The following is a 19,878-nucleotide window of genomic DNA, read 5'->3' on the forward strand; positions in this document are numbered from 1 at the left end:
GAATTATTTATTGCATTTTACTCATTTCCCTTTGCAAAATCATGCTTTTGTTGTTCTTTTGATAAAATAAACCATTTCAAACTGTATTGAAATTTTAATCATTGCGATGTCGATGGTTTGTAATCACTCACATTGTTTTTTGACTGGCAGTATTGTCCTTCTCCTAACCATTTAATTGTAATTATAGATTATTTATAGTATTGCTGTTTATTTACTCTCATTTGTACTTTAATTTATATTTATATTTACTGTTGTGAGTTAAAACCTTGTTTGGTGCTAATATTTTGCCATTGTTGGTTTATGTAATTCTTTGAATTTGAAACTTTTTTCTATAAGAAAGCTATAAGCACAGGACCAGTTTCATTATTTACAAAATTTATTGAATTTCCAGACAGTATAAAGTATCTACAGCTTAGTACATCCAATTAGTTTTCATCTTATTTCTGAATTTTGCAATTAAATTTAACAGACAACAATGTTTTTGTTATCTTTTGTTGTCTCACTAAACATACAGGTCTCCCTCCAGACCTGTATGTTTAGTGAGACAACAATGTCACTAAACACGAACTGCATTTTATACAGAGAAAATTTTGATCAGAAATTTTCTAATTGAATAATCTACATACAATCAAGTTAAAAATTAAGAGATTACAATTGTCTTCTTGCTCACATCATAGGATTTATCATTTAATTTAGTTGGCATCATCTTTGGACGATCAACTTGTACACCAAGTCATTTTAAAACTTACTTAGGAGGAGGAACATTTTCTTTAAAACTTCCTACCATGTTTCCTGGAGGGTCATAATTTGCACAAACATAAATGCCACCATCAGGTGACACTGCCACTCCAACCCCTAATTTCTTTGATCCCTTCCATACTAACTGAGTAAAATGACCTGTTAAATGATTATAATAGCTTTTTAAAATTATACAAACACTGTCAAAACTTAATTAGAAGAGCAATTCTTTATCTTTAAAATCAAATAAGAAACACAGAAATTTCAATTTTGGATGGATGGCAGTTTTTATTAATTATCAATTGCCCATTTATGTTAACTTTTTTTATACTTCTGTATTGTGCTTATTTTATGGTAACATTTTCTACCACTGTTTGTGTTTTATGTTGGGATATGGACTATATAGTTATTAGTGGAGCTCCTCAGGGTTCACTGCTGGGTCTGCTATTGTTTTCTATATTTAATGTCTTAACAGGCATAATGTCTAAGTCTGCAGAAGATATGAAGGTTGACAGTGTAGTAGTCAATCAAAATGTGCTACTGGAACAAGATCTAGAAAAATTAGGCAAATGTGCTGAAAAATGGCAGTTTAACATTGACAAAATGCAAAGTATGCCATATAGTAGCAGTAATTCCAGAGTAATGTACCAACTGTGTGGTACTACACTAAGCATAGTGGAAAATGAAAAAGATCAGGATTAATTGTGTAGTCAGATATGAAGTTCTCTGACAGTGCAGACAAGCTACAAGAACAGTAGTAGTAGTAATGGAGGCATGTGATGTAGCATCAACCAACAAAAAAAAAAAAAAAAAAATATTCATACATCTATTCCCTTTAAAATTTTTCCAATCCCTCCTCAAATTTATTTAAGCGATCAACTGCAATAACGACAGATGGAAGTTTGTTCCAGCAATTAACCACCCGCTGGCTAAATGCAAATTTCTGCACATCAATTCTACAACTGTCTCCTCAATTTGAATTTATGCCCCCTCAGGTTCATAATTTAAGCAAGTGAAAGAATTCCATCAGAATTCAGCATGCTTAACCCATTCAAGGCTTTATACACCTCAATCAGATCACTTCACAGGTGCCTAGTCTCCAGTCACTGCAATTCGCATAACTTAATCTGTTCTTGATAAGAGGACCCCTTCGTTCCCCTCATCAATTTTGGTGCCCTTCTCTATACATGCTCAAGCAACTCTACATCCTTCTTAAAATGAGGCCTCCAGACCTGTATGCAGTACTCAAGGCGTGGCCTGACCATTGCCTTATACAAAGGGATAATCACCTCCTTTTATCTACTAGCATTTTTCTACTACTCCATTGTATATCATTGGCAAGATACCATGACTTGCTCTGGCAGCCTGTGTGCACTGTCAGAAAACTTCATATCTGACTGCACCATTACTTCCAGGTCTTTTTCATTTTCAACCACTCTAAGTGTAGAATGAAACAGTTGGTACGTTACTCTGGGGTTACTTCTACCCATATGCAGTACTTCGCATTTGTACCTTCATCAATATCTTTGATAAATATACAAAACAAAAGTGGGCCCAACACCGAACCCAGGGGGCCTCCACTAATAACATTAGTTCACAAATAGGGGGGGGGAGAGAGAGAGAGAGAGAGAGAGAGAGAGAGAGAGAGAGAGAGAGAGAGAGAGAGAGAGAGAGTGCATTACACAATTTATTGAAAATAAAATGCATTATTGCCTTTATACCAAATTAATGGCATGTACAAGTGACATTAGCATTAGCATTAGTAGAGGCATATGATGCAAGAAAGCAAGCTTATTCAGCATCAGCCAAAAAAAAAAAAAAAAAAAAAAAACAACCACTACTCCCATTTCACCCCTCAATTCGTTCGAAATACCTGTCCAGCTGAGCCTTAAATTTGTTTAGGCTATCAACTTCAACAACAAGCGATGGAAGTCTATTCCACAAACCAACTGCCCGCTGGCTAAAGGCGAATTTCCGCACATCTATCCGACATCCGTCCTTCCTCAATTTGAATTTATGCCCTCTCAGGTGATTATTCTGAGCTAGAGGAAGAATCCCATCGGCATTGAGCATGCTCAAGCCATTCAAAGCCTTGTACACCTCTATCAGATCACCTCGGCGATGCCTAGTCTCCAGGCTCTGTAATTTGCAAAACTTAAGCCTTTCTTCGTAAGAGCAACCCTTTGTTCCATTCACTAATCTTGTTGCCCTTCTCTGTGATTGTTGGGACGTGCCCACGCAAGACAGTCGCATTGCCTTGTGCTCCTGCTTAATGTATTTTGTTTCAATTCTATTTTTCTATCCAAGTCAAGTATTTGATATCCAGCGATTCCCAAGTATCCTGAGTATCTAAATCTGATGAAAGCATCACTATGGAATGACCAGGTAAATTTTTATTAGCAATTTTGAATATTGAATTCCCAGCCAGCTATTCATTGTTTAAACCAGCCCACGGAATGCTTCGCAGTACAAGGTCACACTAACAAACGTACAGTATTTTGATCACCCCACCTAAAAGAGGTCAAAGCACAGCTGGATAGCTTCCCATGTCTCACTACCGAGGGGAGTGAGTTACCGCTGCGACACTTACCGCTGCAAATGAACGGGAGCAAAGACTGCCAATTACCGCAGGCCGGCAAGCTGCTTTAACTGAAGTTTTCTTGCATCTGACTTATTTCCCCCAACCCGTGTGTAACTTTTGAACGAGTTAAAATATTCCAGTCTGACATATTGCAGAAAAACAGTCCTTTTTAATTTTTCTACTATGTGCTGACTCTCATTATACCGCATATCTTGGCTTCTAAACATTGGCAGAGATAATTGAACTACCACTTTACCCCTTGCGAACTATACTTACCACCTGTGTAGGAATAACCCCGCTAATCCGAACTCTCGCAAATCGTAAGCCATAATTACCAACTTATATTCACACACCAACTATGTCTGACTTTGAGGAACAATTCGTTGAGGTTGAGAGCTCTGTAGCCCTCACACGAACCCGAAACTCAGGAATGGGCCAAAATGAAGAGACAATTACAACCAACAATGACTACCAAACTACTACCCAACTACCAAACGGAACCATCACGGACCAGGTACTGTCATTGCGCCTGGACCTGGAGGACATCATGCTCCAAAAGGATAATCGAATCACTGCTGCAGTTAGAGGAGAAATTATCCGTGTGTGGTCGAAAATGGAGCATGTGCTATCAAATTTGAACGTGGAACACGAGAGAACCAAAGCGAAACTTGACGCCTTCCTAGATAAAAGAGTGAATGAAAATACTACAGCACCCCTTGCATACGCCCAAGCACTGAGGACGATTCCACCGGATACAACTACCACCAACAAACTAACGGATCATCATCAAAAGAAAACGCTTCTCAAAGAACCTCACCTTGTCCTATTGAAAGCTACAAACAACTCATCGCTAGACTCGAGCGAATCAGTTAAAACTCTTGTGGTTCAGCAGCTTGCTCACGACTTAAAAACAACTAAAATAAAATCCATCAGGAAAACTAGAAACACTGGTGTCATAATTGAGACTGCAACAAAACAAGAGGCCCAGGCAATAATTTCTAATCCTAGAATTAGTTCCCTCGGTCTAACAGCAGAATACCCCAAGAAGAAAGGTCCATCAATTCTTATTTTTGACTTGAACCGGGAAATTACTCCAGACAGCATCGCTGACGAAATTTTACACAGGAACATTCGAGACTCGACCCAAGAAAAAAGAGACAAGGAGCACATAAAACCAAAATACTGCACCAAGTCAAAGTCTCCCAACCTTTGCAATTGGGTAGTGGATCTCTCTCCACAAGCGTGGAACCAGCTAAAACTTCAAGACAGGATCTTTATTGGTTGGAGCAGCCACCGCTTCAAGGAACATGTGGCTGTTCCTAAATGCTTTAGATGCTGTCGTTTTGGGCACACCACCCACACATGCACACAGACGGATCCTACCTGTGGGCATTGTTCCCAAAAAGGGCATCATTATAGCAGTTGCCCAAACAAATTATCTGCTCCGACGTGCGCAAACTGCAAAGCAGTAAAACTGGATGCATCCCATTCAATCAGGGACAACAAATGTCCTATTTACATCAAGGCAAAGCGAAACCAACAACTGAAGACCGACTATGGTAGTGAGGCCTAAGCCATTCAATAACAGTGTTATTAAATTTATACAACTTAATGCTCAGCGAGCACGTGCAGTAGCAGCGGAAATAAGAAAAAAGGCAGATGAAGAAAACATTGATATATTACTACTGCAAGAACCATACACCCACTCCAAGAAAGTTAGAGGCTATCCTCTCACATATAAAATAATACTCCCTGGGCTGCCATAGTCATCCGGAACCCGAACATAATGGTCACCAAAATCTCTTCTCTCTGCACAGGTTGGGCAGTGTGTGCCCATGTAATTGGCCCCTTAGGTGCCTTCTATTTAATATCACTCTATTGTAGACCCAGTCAAAACATCGGCCCAGCTATTGACTACCTAAGAACTGTTACCACTACTCTACCTAACGCTAAAATCATCCTGGGGGCAGACGTTAACTGCCGTTCTCCTGCTTGGCACAGCCTCACAGCTGACCGACCTGGTTGCCATAATGGGCGGCTTTTGGAAGACTTTCTAGCCACCTCACCATTTAATATAATAAACAGGCCCAATAACCTCCCAACATTCTCCAGTACTATGTGGGAGTCTACAATAGACATAACAATTGCTACAAGATCAATCTCAAGTAAGGTGTCGGGGTGGCAAGTAAATGAAGCCTGGACCACCTCCGACCATAGAGCAATTACATACAGCCTCACAAGAAATATAGAATCAACTCCTACTCCGCACTACGATATCAACCGCTATGCCATCAGCAAAGCCAATTGGGAGCTGTTCACCACTTCTCTCCAGTCAACAATCATGGATCACCCTTCTGATATCCTCTCCCCGAATCCTGAGCAGCATCAAAAGCTTGTAACTAACATCATCACCCTCTCCTGCAATCAATCTATGCCCAAGAAAAAACCTCTTCCAAGTGCTGTACCATGGTGGTCTCAGGAACTCGAACGTCTACGCTGGACTGTTCATAACAAGAGGAAAGCTTTTCAGAGAGCTCGCACCTCTTGGCCAGCTACTGATGTGGAAGCCCTTCGTGAAGACTACAAGAGGACCAGGAACCAATACACTTCCATGATCAGGCAGCGAAAAAGAACTACATGGGAGCGGCTGGTTACCACTACTGGTAATTCGGACCCTTGGGGAGTGGTGTACCGAGTTACTACCAACAAATTGCCAAGAGGAGAAGTAGTCCATTCCACAATAACACCACAAGGAACCATGACAACGTCATGGGAGCAATCCATGATGAATATCTTGGATACTCTCTTTATCAGCGACGCCGATCATCTCACAACACAACAGCAGCAAATTTGTATAGATAATGACAATTACCACATTGACTCTGTGGAGGAAGAATTTAACACTGAAGAACTGCAGCAAGACCTTGGCAAAATGAAGGATAAAAAATCCCCAGGATTAGATCGCATTGAACCAGAAATACTAAAAAAGGTCGCCCAGGTAAATCCCCAATTTCTGCTTAACCTGTTCAATAAATGCCTAACCCAGGGATCCTTCCCAGAAAGCTGGAAAATAGCTGAATTAAAGTTAATACTGAAAAATCCATCGAAGCCTCCAGAACAGCCTAACTCATACCGACCCATTGCCCTCTTGTCCACATTGAGCAAACTACTTGAACGCCTCCTCCATACCAGACTCCTAACACACTACACAGAAGCTGGCCTACAATCCAATTCACAGTATGGATTTCGCCCAGGACGCTGCACAGAGGATGCTCTCTACCAAATAACCCAAGCTGCAGCCAACACTAATTACAAGTACTTTCTCCTCATAACCATTGACTTTGCCGGGGCCTTTGACATGCTCTGGTGGCCAAGCATTCTTCGCAGGCTAAGATTGGCACGCATACCAGCCAACTTATACAGGTGTATAGAAAGTTACCTTTCCAACAGGAAGATCACCATTTCCTCACCATACCAGAAGCTCACCAAATCTATCTACAGAGGCTGCCCACAGGGTTCGGTCCTCGGCCCGTTCCTCTGGAACATCGTCCTTGATGAGTTACTTGATCTGGATCTGGGCTCTGTTACTATCCAAGCATTCGCAGATGATATTACCATCTCCATCGCAGCGGACACCAGAGCAGCTCTCGAGGCCGCTGGAAATCAGGCACTACAGATCTTACAGGACTGGGCAACTCTACACAAGCTCCGGATTTCTCCACAGAAGACACAATCCATACTTCTCAAAGGCACCCTACAAATATCAAGGCCACCTCAGATCAAGGTACAAGGAAAAACCATCAAGCTGGTAACTTCCCTAAAACACCTGGGTATCATCCTGGATTCAAAGCTCTCCTTCTTCCCACACCTCTCATACCTTCAAGTAAAAATCAGAAATTATGCAGCCTTAATCGTCCGAGTAAGCAGGTGTGACTGGGGTCTGAACCGGAGAACACTCAAACTCCTGTATAACGCTATATTCCTCCCTGTTATTACATACGGATCTGGGATTTGGTACCATAGAGCAATAATTGTTCGCAATAAAAGCAAACTGGAAACAATTCAGTGAAGTATACTGCTTGCCATTACCAGGGCCTGTTGCACAGTAAGTTCTCCGGCCCTACAGGTTCTTGCAGGTGTCCTCCCCCTTGACTTGGAGGTTATCCGTCGAGGATTGCACTACTGCCTGTCGCGGGGAATCCCAGCTACCATCTTTGGACATACCATCGACACCCGCACTGACTGCAAGCAAGAAAAGAAAAAACTAGCTGCCATGCTACTACAAATCTGGCAGACAAGATGGGAGGAGACGGACAAGGGCCTAATAACTAAGAAATTCATCCCGGATGTCAAACTAGTTTATCCAAAGTCACCGCCTTGGTTCTCTCCTGGCCTCTACTGTACATATATTATAACTGGACACGGCTCTATAAATCATAAGTTGACTACCTTGGGAATCATCAATAACCCCTACTGTACATGTGGAGAAATTGAAGATTGGGACCATCTTCTTTATAACTGCCCAATTTATAACGATCTTCGAGGAACACTGTACACCAGGCTACAACACATACCTCAAGGACAGGAGCACCTGCTAATTTCTGAAGAACAATATTATAAATCATTAACGGAGTACGCACAGAACCTCTTTTCTAGGCGTAGGACTCTACAACCAACTCAAGCCAGGGATAGAAACTTGTAAAGGACTTACTCAAACTCGAAATAAAAAAAAATCTGTACTTGACTGTTTTACCAGCATCGACTTGCTAACCCTGGAACATCCAAAGTAGGATTACCTGCTAACTTTCCATATGGTTTGGTAGGCTCCAGTGGTCTTGACCACTCCACCGCAAAATATAAGTCACACTCAGCACTCTCGCTGAGTGGTTTTTCTACCCTTCTGGAGTTATCCCCTCCCCCTTTTCTCCTGGTGGGGCATATGCTCCACTGTCAATTTATGGGATGCCCTTACCTACATCCCCTTACTCTTACTTTCATCCCTCCATCTTCTTCCGTACACCCTGTACTGCCGCACTCTGCCTTATTTTTTATTTATTTTTATTATTTATATACTTTTTATTTTATTTTATTATTATTATTATTATTTTTTTTAATTTAATTTATTTTTTTTTATTATTTTTTTTTTATTTATTTATTTTTTTTATTAATTTTTTATTTTATTATTATTATTTTTTTTATTTATTATTTTATTTTTTTATTTATTTTTATTTATTTTTATTTTTTTTATTATTATTTTTTTTTTATTTATTTATTTTATTTATTATTTTTTTTTTTATTTTTATTATTATTTTTATTTTTTTTTTTATTTTATTTTATTTTTTTTTTTTAATTGGTCTCCGTTCAGGAAGCTCAGGCGACTCTGACGGAGACCTGCCAGAGAATAATGGGCAGCCTGGCTACCTCCTAGTGGTGTGTGCGGGCAACGTGGGGTTCCACCAGGGGCCCTGCGGCCAAATGCCAGGACATACAACAGAACCCAACACAAAACTACACATTCAACACACTACACTTTTTCTGGCATTTACAGTGTTCTGTATTTCTTCACAGTGTACATATGGCGCAGATGTGGGAAACCACAGGTGGCGCCCGACCCTAACACTATGCACACTATGCACACTATATGCCCTTCTCTGTACTCGTTCCAGCAGCTCTACATCCTTCTTGAAATGAGGCCTCCAGACCTGTATACAGTACTCAAGGTGTGGCCTGACCAATGCCTTATACAAGGGAATAATCACATCCCTGTCCCTGCTAGAAAAATTCCTGTATATCATTGACAAGACACCATGAGCTACTCTTGCAGCTCGTCTGCACTGCTCAGAGAACTTCATATCTGCCTGCACAATTACCCCCAGGTCCTTTTCATTCTCTACCACTGTCAGCGTAGTACCACAGAGTTGATACGTTGATCTGGGGTTACTGTTTCCCATATGTAGTACTTTACATTTGTCAATGTTAAACTTCATTTGCCACCTCTCAGCCCATCTGCTCAACCTTTCCAGATACTGTTGCAGCAGCATAGTATCAGTAGTGTCCTTAACAACCCTGCCAACCTTTGTATCGTCTGCAAACTTGGACATTAAGCCTGATACACCATCATCAATATCATTTATAAATACAGAAAACAACAATGGACCCAACACTGAACCCTGAGGAACTCCACTAATAACATTAGTCCACGTTGAGCAGTGTCCATTGATTACCACTCTCTGTCTTCTGCCACTCAACCATCCCTTTATCCATAGCAGCAATTTGCCTCGAATGCCACACTTCTCCAATTTGTGCAGCAGTCTTCCATGCGCAACAGTATCAAAAGCCTTTCTAAGATCCAAATATATAATATCAAAGTTATTCCCTGCATCCAGTTCTTTTGTGACTACATCATAGTATCCAATCAAATTGGTCAGACAAGACCTGCCCTTAACAAACCCATGCTGTGTCTGGGCTATAACTGAATTCTTGTCCAGATGATCCTGCAGTGCTTCTTTAACCAGTGCCTCCATTAATTTTCCTGGAACCGAAGTTAAACTAACAGGTCTATAATTACTTGTGTCAGCCTTTGATCCTCCTTTGTGAATTGGGGTTACATTTGCACATCTCCAGTCCATGGGTACCTCCCCTGAGTCCAAAGAAGCTCTCATAATTATGGCTAGGGGTTTGCTTACTTCCTTTGCTGCCTCCTTTAATATAACTGGATAGATCCCATCCACCCCGGGTGCCTTTTTTATGTTTATCCTCAACAATTTCTCCTCCACTTTCCTCTCAGTTATTAGAAAATCATCTAGCTCACTGCCAATGTTTACTTCACCTACAACATTCCCCTTCCTGAATAACTCCTCATGTGTGAATGTAGATGCAAAATACTCGTTTAGATTGTTAGCCACCTGAGCTGGATCCTCAACTGTTGAACCATCAACATCCAGTGGACCAATCTGATTCATCCCTTTCCTTTTTGAGTTTAAATAGGTAAAGAACTCTTTTCTGTTTTTCTTTGCATCCTTTGCCAAGGATTTCTCATAATCTGCCTTTGCCTGCCTAATCTCCTTTGTGACTTGGTTACAGACCAACTTATATCTATCATAGGCTTCCACGTCACCCATTAATTTGTATGTATCCCATGCATTTTTCTTCTCTGCCATATGTCTCATTAGTTCATCTGACAACCATTTAGGCCTGAACCTTGAACAATATTTCTTGGTTGGTATGTAAAGCCTGGTAGCTTCCAAGATTAGTTCCTTGAATGCTTCCCATTTTGAATTTGCTGTTGGTAACATCATCAGTTGGTCCCACTGTATAGAATTTAAATACTGTCTCAGACCATCATAGTCGCCTTTACGAAAGCAAAAACCCTTCCCTTTACCTCTGATGGTAGTTACCTCCTTGAGTAAATCCCACTTCAGCACACTGTGATCACTGCCACCCAGTGGTTCATTTATCTGCAGATTCCTAATGCATGAAGAATCACTACTGATAATCAGATCAAGAGTATTACTCCCTCTAGTTGCCTCCCGAACATGCTGGTGTAGAAAACAATCATCCAATAAATCCACAAAAGCCTTGCTAGTGTGTGAGTGACCAACCCACAAATTCCAGTCAATATCTGGGAAATTAAAATCCCCCATTATAAGACTCTCTGATTTACTGGCCCATTCTATTTCCCTGTACAGTATCTTATTATACTCATCAGAGTCATTAGGCCTATAGCACACTCCTACTCTCAATTTTGATTTACCTATGCTTATGTCACACCAAACTGACTCAACACTGCACTGTCCGGCGATGTCAACTGGCTTCACTTCCTTGGATTTTATGTGTTTTTTAACTAATAGCATAACTCCTCCTCCCTTCCTATCCTGTCTATCCTTTCTGTAGACGTTGTACTCCCCAAATTCCAGTTCTGCATTCCTTATATCTGTGTGACACCACGTCTCTGATATCCCAACAATATCTGCCTTTGATGTTTTGAGTAATACCTGAAATTCATCAAATTTATTTACTAAACTCCTAGCATTAGTGTACACGCAAGTATACATGCACCTGTTTCTATTCTTAGCTACCCTAACACAACCCATGTGTTTACTTGTACCGCAATGACTTCCAGCAGTCTCTGAAATATCCTGCATCTTGTTTTTCAGGCTTCTGCTCATTCCAATAGAAGCAGTGCAAGAATCTCTTTCACCTCTGCCAGTGGCTACTGTTAATCCATTAATCTTTGTCTCCCCCCAAGCTAGCAGTTTTCCGACCCACCTAACACTGCCTCGATAGCATCAGCAAATATTCTTGCACCCTTTCTATTTAAGTGTATCCCATCCCTGTAGAAGCAATCTCTCCTGTTAACAAGTACAGTCCAGGCTGAAAAAAATTCTACCCCTTGAGCCTTGCACAATCTTTCCAGGGCCGAATTGATCGACAAGGCTCTCATCATATACTCCCTCCTATCGTGTCTGGGCAGAATTGCAGACACTTTCAAATTTAACCCCACTTCACGGCTTTTTTTCAACAGTGACCTGTACTTGTTAAAGTAATTCCGCTGGTCTCCTACTCTTAATATCATTAGTGCCAACGTGTACAACTATATCACCTTTTGTGCCCTTAAAAGATGATATCTGCTCAAGAACGTCATCAACCTTTGCCCCTGGCAGACATACCCTGGTCCTGTTCCACCTATCCTTTTTACAAAGCATGTTCCCCGTTTCCCTGACAATTGAGTCACCAACAACTACTAGTTCCTGTTGGACCAGCGCATTCTGCCTTGGGGGCTGCCTCTGTGTTGCAAGATGACCAAGTCTGGTGTTGATGTGGGCAGCTGAGAGCTTGATGGGCCCTCAATTTATTTCCTTCGAGGGCATCCACCCTGTCCTTCAAGGTCTCATATAGGCCCATAACAACGCCGAGTTGTCGCCTAATTTCCTTGCACTCCTTGCATCGTGCACACACAAAGACATCCCCCATGGCAGTATCATGTCCCGTACCCGATTGCTCCGCAAACATCAAGCAAACAGTGCATCTTAAAAGGCCGTGATTCAGGGGGCAACCGCCCCCCTCAGTTCTCCCCTGAGTCACAGCACTCCCATTAGCTTGAGCCTTTTGCTTTGCTGCTCTGGTCAGAGTCATGATTTCGATTTAAATGTCAATAAAATTACAATTTCAGAACAAAATTAAAACCTTAAACTTGTATCTCAACACAGTTATAACGCTATATTTATTTTTCGGTATCGAGTGTTATCTACGAGTTCCCTTTATATAACTTCCGTATCAAGTATGTATTAATTATTTGTTACGTTTGTACTCTAAGTCGTTATATATATATAGTTAAAAGTAAGACATGTGACCACTAATGTAAGACATGTGACCACTTAAAAGTAAGACATGTGACCGCTAAAAGACATGTGACCACTAATAAAGAGCTTATACAACAAAAAAAAAAAAAAATGTAACATCACAGATGGGATTTGATTTCATACCTCTTCAAAGAAAAGATTACTACAGTACTGTCAGTTTTGGTAGCTGACATATACAGTAATACTATTTTACTGTCCATGTCATCTGCTGACTTCTACATTTTTGATATGCAAACTATCTATCTTTACACAATTCTACTAACATAAAGGTTGTATCAGGATGATGATAAAACTTTGTCTTGTTGACTGAACCAAAGATAGTGAAACTGAGTCACTGAACTGGCTGTATGCCACATGAGGCCATGCATACTTTGTTAGAGGAGACCCTTTGCCAAACCACACAAATTCCTGCATTTGGTTTGCTCAAAGCATCAACATAGTTCTAAGTTAATAGTAATGCTCAATTACATAAAATCCATATGGGCTGTGAAATGCAGCTGGAATTTCAATATGGTTGAAGCATATTCAGCTTGAATTTTAATGGTAGCTGGCAGTGCATTTTTGATTGCTTTGTTAATCTAACAATCTTAATGATAAATTTAATTTTCATAGTAAAACTCATTTTATTTTTTGCAACTATCCATCACAGTAGTTCTTGAATTCAAATAATTATTTACTTACCAACAGTACCACCCATCCCTTCACTTCCAAACTTATAATTCTTGATTTCACTATACCACTGATCGGCAACAAACGAACCTGCAAACAACACAAAGATTTCATTAAACAAATAGTAGTAGTAGTAGTAGTGGAAAGCTGCAAGAAAGCAAGCTTATATAGCACTAGCCAAATAAAAAAAAAAAAAAAAAAAAACACATACACACTTCGCCCATTCTTACCCTCCAAGAATTTGTCTAGTTCTTCCTTAAATTTATTCAAATCATCCACTTATACAATAACAGACAAAAGTCTATTTCAACAATCAACCACTTGCTGGCTGAAGGCAAACTTCTGCACATCTATCCTGCAATCATCCTGCCTCAACTTAAATGTATGCCCCCTCATGTGTGTAGTCTCAGCAAGAAAGAGAATTGCATTCACATTCAACTTACTCAATCCATTCAAGGCTTTAAACACCTCAATCAGATCACCCGAGAGGGGCCTAGTCTCCAGATGGTGCAATTTTCAGAACTGAAGACTTTTTAGATAAAGAGTATCCTCTTGTTCGCCTTTCTTTTGTTCTCTGCACCTATTCCAACAGGTCTACATCCTTCCTAAATTGAGGCCTCCAAACCTGTATACAATACTCCAGATGTGGCCTTACCATGGTAAGGCCACATGAGGGGATAATCACTTCCTTATTCCTACTATCAAGGTTTCTGTATATCATTGACAAAATCCCATGAGATGTCTTGGGAGCACGTCTGCATTGCTCAGAGAAATTTCATATCTGACTGCACAATTATAATTCATATCTGCTACCTGGGTGTAGTTCCATGCAGTTGATAAGTTACTCTGAATTTACTGCTATGCAGTACCAGGCATTTGCAGTACCATGCATTTGTCAATATTAATCTTCAACTGCCATTTCTCAGCTTATTAACCTAATTTTTCTAAATCTTGTTGCAGTAGCATACCGTCATTACTGTCGTTAACAACCCTGCCAACATCTGCAAACTTTGACATTAAACCTGATATACCTTCATCAATATCATTAATAAATATTGAAAACTACAATGGGCCTAGCACTGAATCCTGGGGAACTCCACTGATAACATTAGTCCACAAAGAGCAGTGCCCACTGATAACCACTCTGCATGTTCTTCCACTCAACTATCCCTTTATCCATAGCGATAACTTGTCCTTAATGCCACATTGTGCCAGTTGATACAGCAGTCTTATGTGCAACAGTATCAAAGCCTTCCTGAAATCCAAGTTATGATATCAAAATTATTTTTTGCATCCAGTCACTTGGTCACTGTATCATAGTAATCCATGCTGTGACTGCAGTATAATTGCATTCCTGTCCAGATGGTCCTGCATTACTTCTTTAACCAGTGACTCCATTATTTTCCCTGCAAAAGATGTTATGCTGACAGGTCTGTAATTACTCATGTCACTTTTTGATTCCTCTTTATGAATTGAGAATTCATTTGCACATCTCCAATCCATAGGAACCTCCTCTGAATCCAAGGATTCTCTCATTATTAAGGGTTTTCTCACCTCCTTTGCTGCCTCCCTTAATATGATTGAATAGATCCCATTCACCTCCTTTGCTGCCTCCCTTAATATGATTGAATAGATCCTAGCTAAACATAAAAAAAGGCACCAGGTGCCTTTTTTTATGTTTAGCTTCAACAATTTATCTTCCACTTTCCTTTCAGTTATCACAAAGTCATTTAGCTCCCTACTGGAGTTTGATAAACTTCCAAGATCCCCTCCTGTAAAAATTCCTCATTAGCATTAGTAGAGGCATACGATGCAAGAAAGCAAGCTTATGCAGCATCGGCAAAAAAAAAAATTAAATAAATACTCCCATTTCATCCCTCCATTCGTTCCAAATGCTTGTCCAGCTCTGCCTTAAATTTATTTAGGCTATTAGCTTCCACAACAAAAGATTGAAGCCTGTTCCGCCAATCAACTACCCGCTGGCTAAAGGCAAATTTCTGCACATCTATTCTACAACTATCTTTCCTCAATTTGAAACTGTGCCCCCTCAGGTTCTTAGTCTGAGCAAGAAGAAGAATCCCATCAGCATTCAGCTTGCTGACTCATTCAAGGCCTTAAACACCTCAATCAGATCACCTCACAGGTGCCTAGTCTCCAGGGGCTGCAATTTGCAGAACTTAAGCCTTTCTTGGTAAGAGCACCCCTTTGTTCCCCCTCACCAATCTTGTTTCCCTTCTTTGTACTTGCTCTAGAAACTCTACATCCTTTCTAAAATGAGGCCTCTAGAACTGTACACAGTACTCTACGTGTGGCCTGACCATTGCCTTGTATAATGGGGTTATTACCTCCCTGTCCCTGCTAGCAAAGTTCCTATATATCATTGACAAAACTCCATGACCTGCCCTGGCAGCCCATCTGCACTACTCAGCAAACTTCATATTTGGCTGCACAATTACCCCCAGGTCTTTTTCACTTTCCACTTCCTTGAGTGTAGTAGGAAGGGAAGTTCCACTTCCCTCATGTGTGAATGTAGATGCAAAATATCTGTTCAATTTGTCAGCAACCTCAGCAGGATCATCAATAGTTAACCCTTTGACATCATGGCCAATGGAATTCATTAAACTCCCATCTTTGCTGCTTTTCTTGGCATTCTTTGCCAGAGATTTCTCGTAATCTGCCTTAGCTTGCCTAATCACTTTTGTGACTTGTTTACAGACTAATTTATATCTATCATAGGTTTCTGTATCACTTGATAAATTATATGCATCCCATGCATTATTCTTCTCTGCCACGTGTCTCAATAGTTCATCTGACATCCACTTAAGTCTAAGCCTTGAATGGTGTTTTTTAGTTGGTATCAAATGCCTGGTAGTTAATTTGATTACTTTCCTAAATACTTCCAATTTAGAATTTAATTTTTGGTAACATAATCAGTTGGTTCTGTTGCATAGAATTTAAAAACTGTCTGAGGTAGTCACTCTTACAAAAGCAAAAGCCTTTCCCTTTACACTGATAGTAGCTATGTCTTAAATTAAATTACACATTAGTACACTGTGATCACTGTCACACAGTGATGCATTAAAAATTTGCAGGTCTTTAACCTGCAAATTCTTAATGCATGGAGAATCACTGCTGATAATCAAATCAAGAGTACTGCTTCCTCTTGTTGCCTCTCTAACTTGTTGCGGTAGAAAACAGTTATCCAAGAAATCTACAAAAGTCTTGCTAGTGTGTAAGTGACCAACCATAAAGTCTAGTCAACATGGAAAGTTTAAATACCCCATTATGAGACATTCAGATTTGCTGGCCTATAACATTCAGACCTATAACACACTCCTACTCTCAATCTGATGTGATATAAGTACTGTTTTCCCGATGCTTATATCACACCAGACTCACTCAACATTGCACTAGTAACCCATGTTGATTGGATGCACACTATCTTAGATTTAATATGCTTCTTAACTAAGCACAATCCTCATGTTCTGTCTGTCCTTCCTGTATACATTGTACTGCCCGTATTCAAATTCAGCAACACCATGTCTCAGCTATCCCAACAATGTTTGCATTTGATGACTCATCAGTACTTCAAATATATCAAATTCATTTACGATGCTCTTAGCATTAGTGCATGTATATTAGTACACACACCTTCTCTTACTCTTAATTACCCTTACATACACAGCTCATGTATTCGCTGGTTCCACGATGAGCGACAGCAGGGCTTGAAATCCCCTACACCTTGCTTTCCAGGCTGCTGCATTTTCCAGTAGAATAAATGCAATAATGGAATATTAGAATAAATTATTTATTTTAGATTAGAATATCAGAATAGATAGTCTAAGCCAGAGTTTCCTAAAGTGTGGAGCATTGCCTTAGGGAAATGTTTGTATTAAGCATTTTTTAAAATCCCTTCTTTGGTTGATGCAGTTTAATTATATAGAAAGAAGGGAAGTGAAATATTTTAAGGAGGACATAAGGTATAAAAATTTGGGAATCTTTTATTTAAGTTTAGTTTTTGTCTGAGACACTGCTCATAAGTTTAAACATTATTTCATTTATTCGGATTAACATAACTTAAGTAGATAAATATATTTCCATAAATGTAGATGTTTTGTAAGATTTTTATGACTCACAAAAGTACAGTAATTAATGTGAAAAATATACTGTTTTTGACTTAAAAAATTATTAAACAATTGTGAAATGAGGGCTCGATTATCAAATACATAAATTTACCTTTATTTGACTGTCCTCCACTGCCCATAAACAGATTCTCGCCATACTTCCCATCTGGGTTGTGCTCGAATTGTCCTGATTTAGCAAGTCTTTCTGCCCAGCGTTGAGCATATTGACACAACTAAGAGAGTTTAAAACAGAAAGAAACATGATTTGATATGTAGTACAATAATAATTATTTTTTATTTTTTAAATTATGCAAAAATGTCCATGCATCGTTTGGCCTTTTACTCATCTAAATTTTTAAAATGAATGAATTTAACACGAGAGATCAGGAGTGCCATAACTTAATAGATTCAGTATTTAAAGTAACCAAATTTTAGGATGCCTTTAGTTTGTCTAAAGCAGTGGTTCCCATTCTTTTAACACTCAAGGCACACTTTAAGTTAACAACACACCGGAATAGTGATTGCCATCGAACTCAATGGAATTTTTCCTAATTGAAAAGGGTCACAGCATGTGCCGAGACACAACGGTTCGGAACCACTGGTCTAAAGGAACTGAAACTATTGGTTTCCTCAACCAGCATTCATCTCATATTCTTATTACTTTCTATGATTCTTTGTGTTCTTCGCTGCCACACTGATAGCAGTTCCAGTCAAAAATAAAATTCTGTGTTGCCTAGGAAAAACATTTCAAAATTTTTCTCACCTGTGTGGTAATCATGTGTAGTTTGATTAACCACATTTTTTACATAGGATCTTCAAATATACCTTACAAACGTTAGCCATTAAATAAGTCTACAGGCTAACTTATCTGCTATGAGAAGAAATCACTTATTTTATTCATTAAAATTTTCCCTTAATTACATAAGAAATGCTAATCACTACACAATCTGCAATACAATATATGATGCCAAACTGCAGCTGTAGCATATCTTAATATCCAGGGCCACAATTACAAATTTGTAGTCCCTAGGAAAAATATCTGTATACAAGTCCAGGAAACCCAGTGGAAAATATTAAAATAACTATTGTCAAAACACTACTGTGGCTATTTTTAATTTAAAAATTATATAGTAGCTGTATAATGTACTGTTTTCTAAAGAAACAAGTTATCGGGACATGATATGCCCAAAGGGGATGTCCCTGTGTGCTTTCATTACAGAGTGTGAGGAGATTAAGCACCAGTTCAGCATTCTGATGGACTTATTATGAGGGCAAGAGGAAAAGGGTTAATGCCCTCAAAGGAATGAAAAAGAGAGAGAGAGATCCTCCTCAAGTCTGTTGCATGAGACTGACAACTACTATACATAGAAGTATTTGGCTAGGAATGCAAAGAAGAGTAGCAAAGGAGTTTTGTTCATGTTTAATGTAGAAGGAAAGGAACAAACCACATTGGTCCGCTAGACGTGTGAAGGCATAGTTAGCTATTGATGACCTTGTTTTGGTTGCGACACAACTGAATATATATCTTGCATCTACATTCATGCATTAAGTGTTTAGGAATGTTTGGTGGTACATGTAACTGTGTGGTGCCACTAAACTAAATGATTTTGTGATAACCAAGAGGAAAGTGTTATTTAAATTGTTGAGGATGAAAGTAAAACTGCAACTTTAGGGTAGCCACAGAGTACCTTACTAACCTGTGACTTAACTAACAGATGTCAGAAAACTATAAAGCAAACTGTTGACGCCGCTGAAAAAGAGATGGCGCTGTCACAGTATTATTGAATTTAAATAACTACTATAATATACGAAAAAATAAAATTTTAAAAATAATAAGATATGAAGCTGCAAAACCGAATGTTTCACGAGTTTTGGCTCGATTGTTTATTATAGGCACGAAGACAACTTTCAGTTTTAAAGTGTTATACTAAACTGGTCTTGAGGTGAATGTATTCTGTGAATAAACTGTCTGGTTCACAAGAAAGAAATTAATAATAAACAACAAATAATCGGGATGTCACCTAATATTTTTCGTGGGACAGTTAGCCTAGAATGAGAGCCTAGAATTATAGAAAAATTACTCGTTTATTGTTAATTTTTTTCGTGTTTGATCCAATTCCTTTAGCGTTGGAATAAAACCTAGAAGCTCTTGTTGTTATTGTAGGGTTTTAGGAGCATCAGCGACTAAGGCCATAATGCTCTTTATATACTGTCAGTAAATTGCTTGTGTTCTGTGGTCGATTTTCTGTTTGTTGGATGAAAAATCCGAGTTTCCGGGAGAAAAACCCATGCTACACTCAGGCGAGTGTAGCATGGGTTTAGCCTGAGTCCGACTAACTCAGTCACGTTGCGAAAAAGTCCAATAAAATTCTTCATGTCATGAACAAGATTCGAACTCGGGTCT

At 39.3% G+C, this 19,878-nt stretch overlaps 1 protein-coding gene across 1 annotated transcript in view; it reads right to left on the reverse strand.

Annotated features, from left to right (window-relative positions):
• Positions 1 to 721: 721 nt before the first annotated feature.
• Positions 722 to 19,878, reverse strand: part of LOC150087620 (Golgi-associated plant pathogenesis-related protein 1-like) — a 34,917-nt gene continuing 15,760 nt past the window's right edge. Inside the window, exons 3-5 of the mRNA XM_090369830.1 lie at positions 17,587 to 17,707; positions 13,363 to 13,440; positions 722 to 897 (exon numbers count right to left, since the gene is read on the reverse strand). Coding sequence (XP_090225956.1) covers positions 746 to 897; positions 13,363 to 13,440; positions 17,587 to 17,707 — 351 coding nt within the window. The 3' untranslated portion in view covers positions 722 to 745. The remainder of the gene's footprint in view (positions 898 to 13,362; positions 13,441 to 17,586; positions 17,708 to 19,878) is intronic.

Source organism: Mastigoproctus giganteus, chromosome 3 (genome assembly GCF_048544385.1).
Source record: "Mastigoproctus giganteus isolate SK-2022 chromosome 3, ASM4854438v1, whole genome shotgun sequence".
NCBI lineage: Eukaryota > Metazoa > Arthropoda > Arachnida > Uropygi > Thelyphonidae > Mastigoproctus > Mastigoproctus giganteus.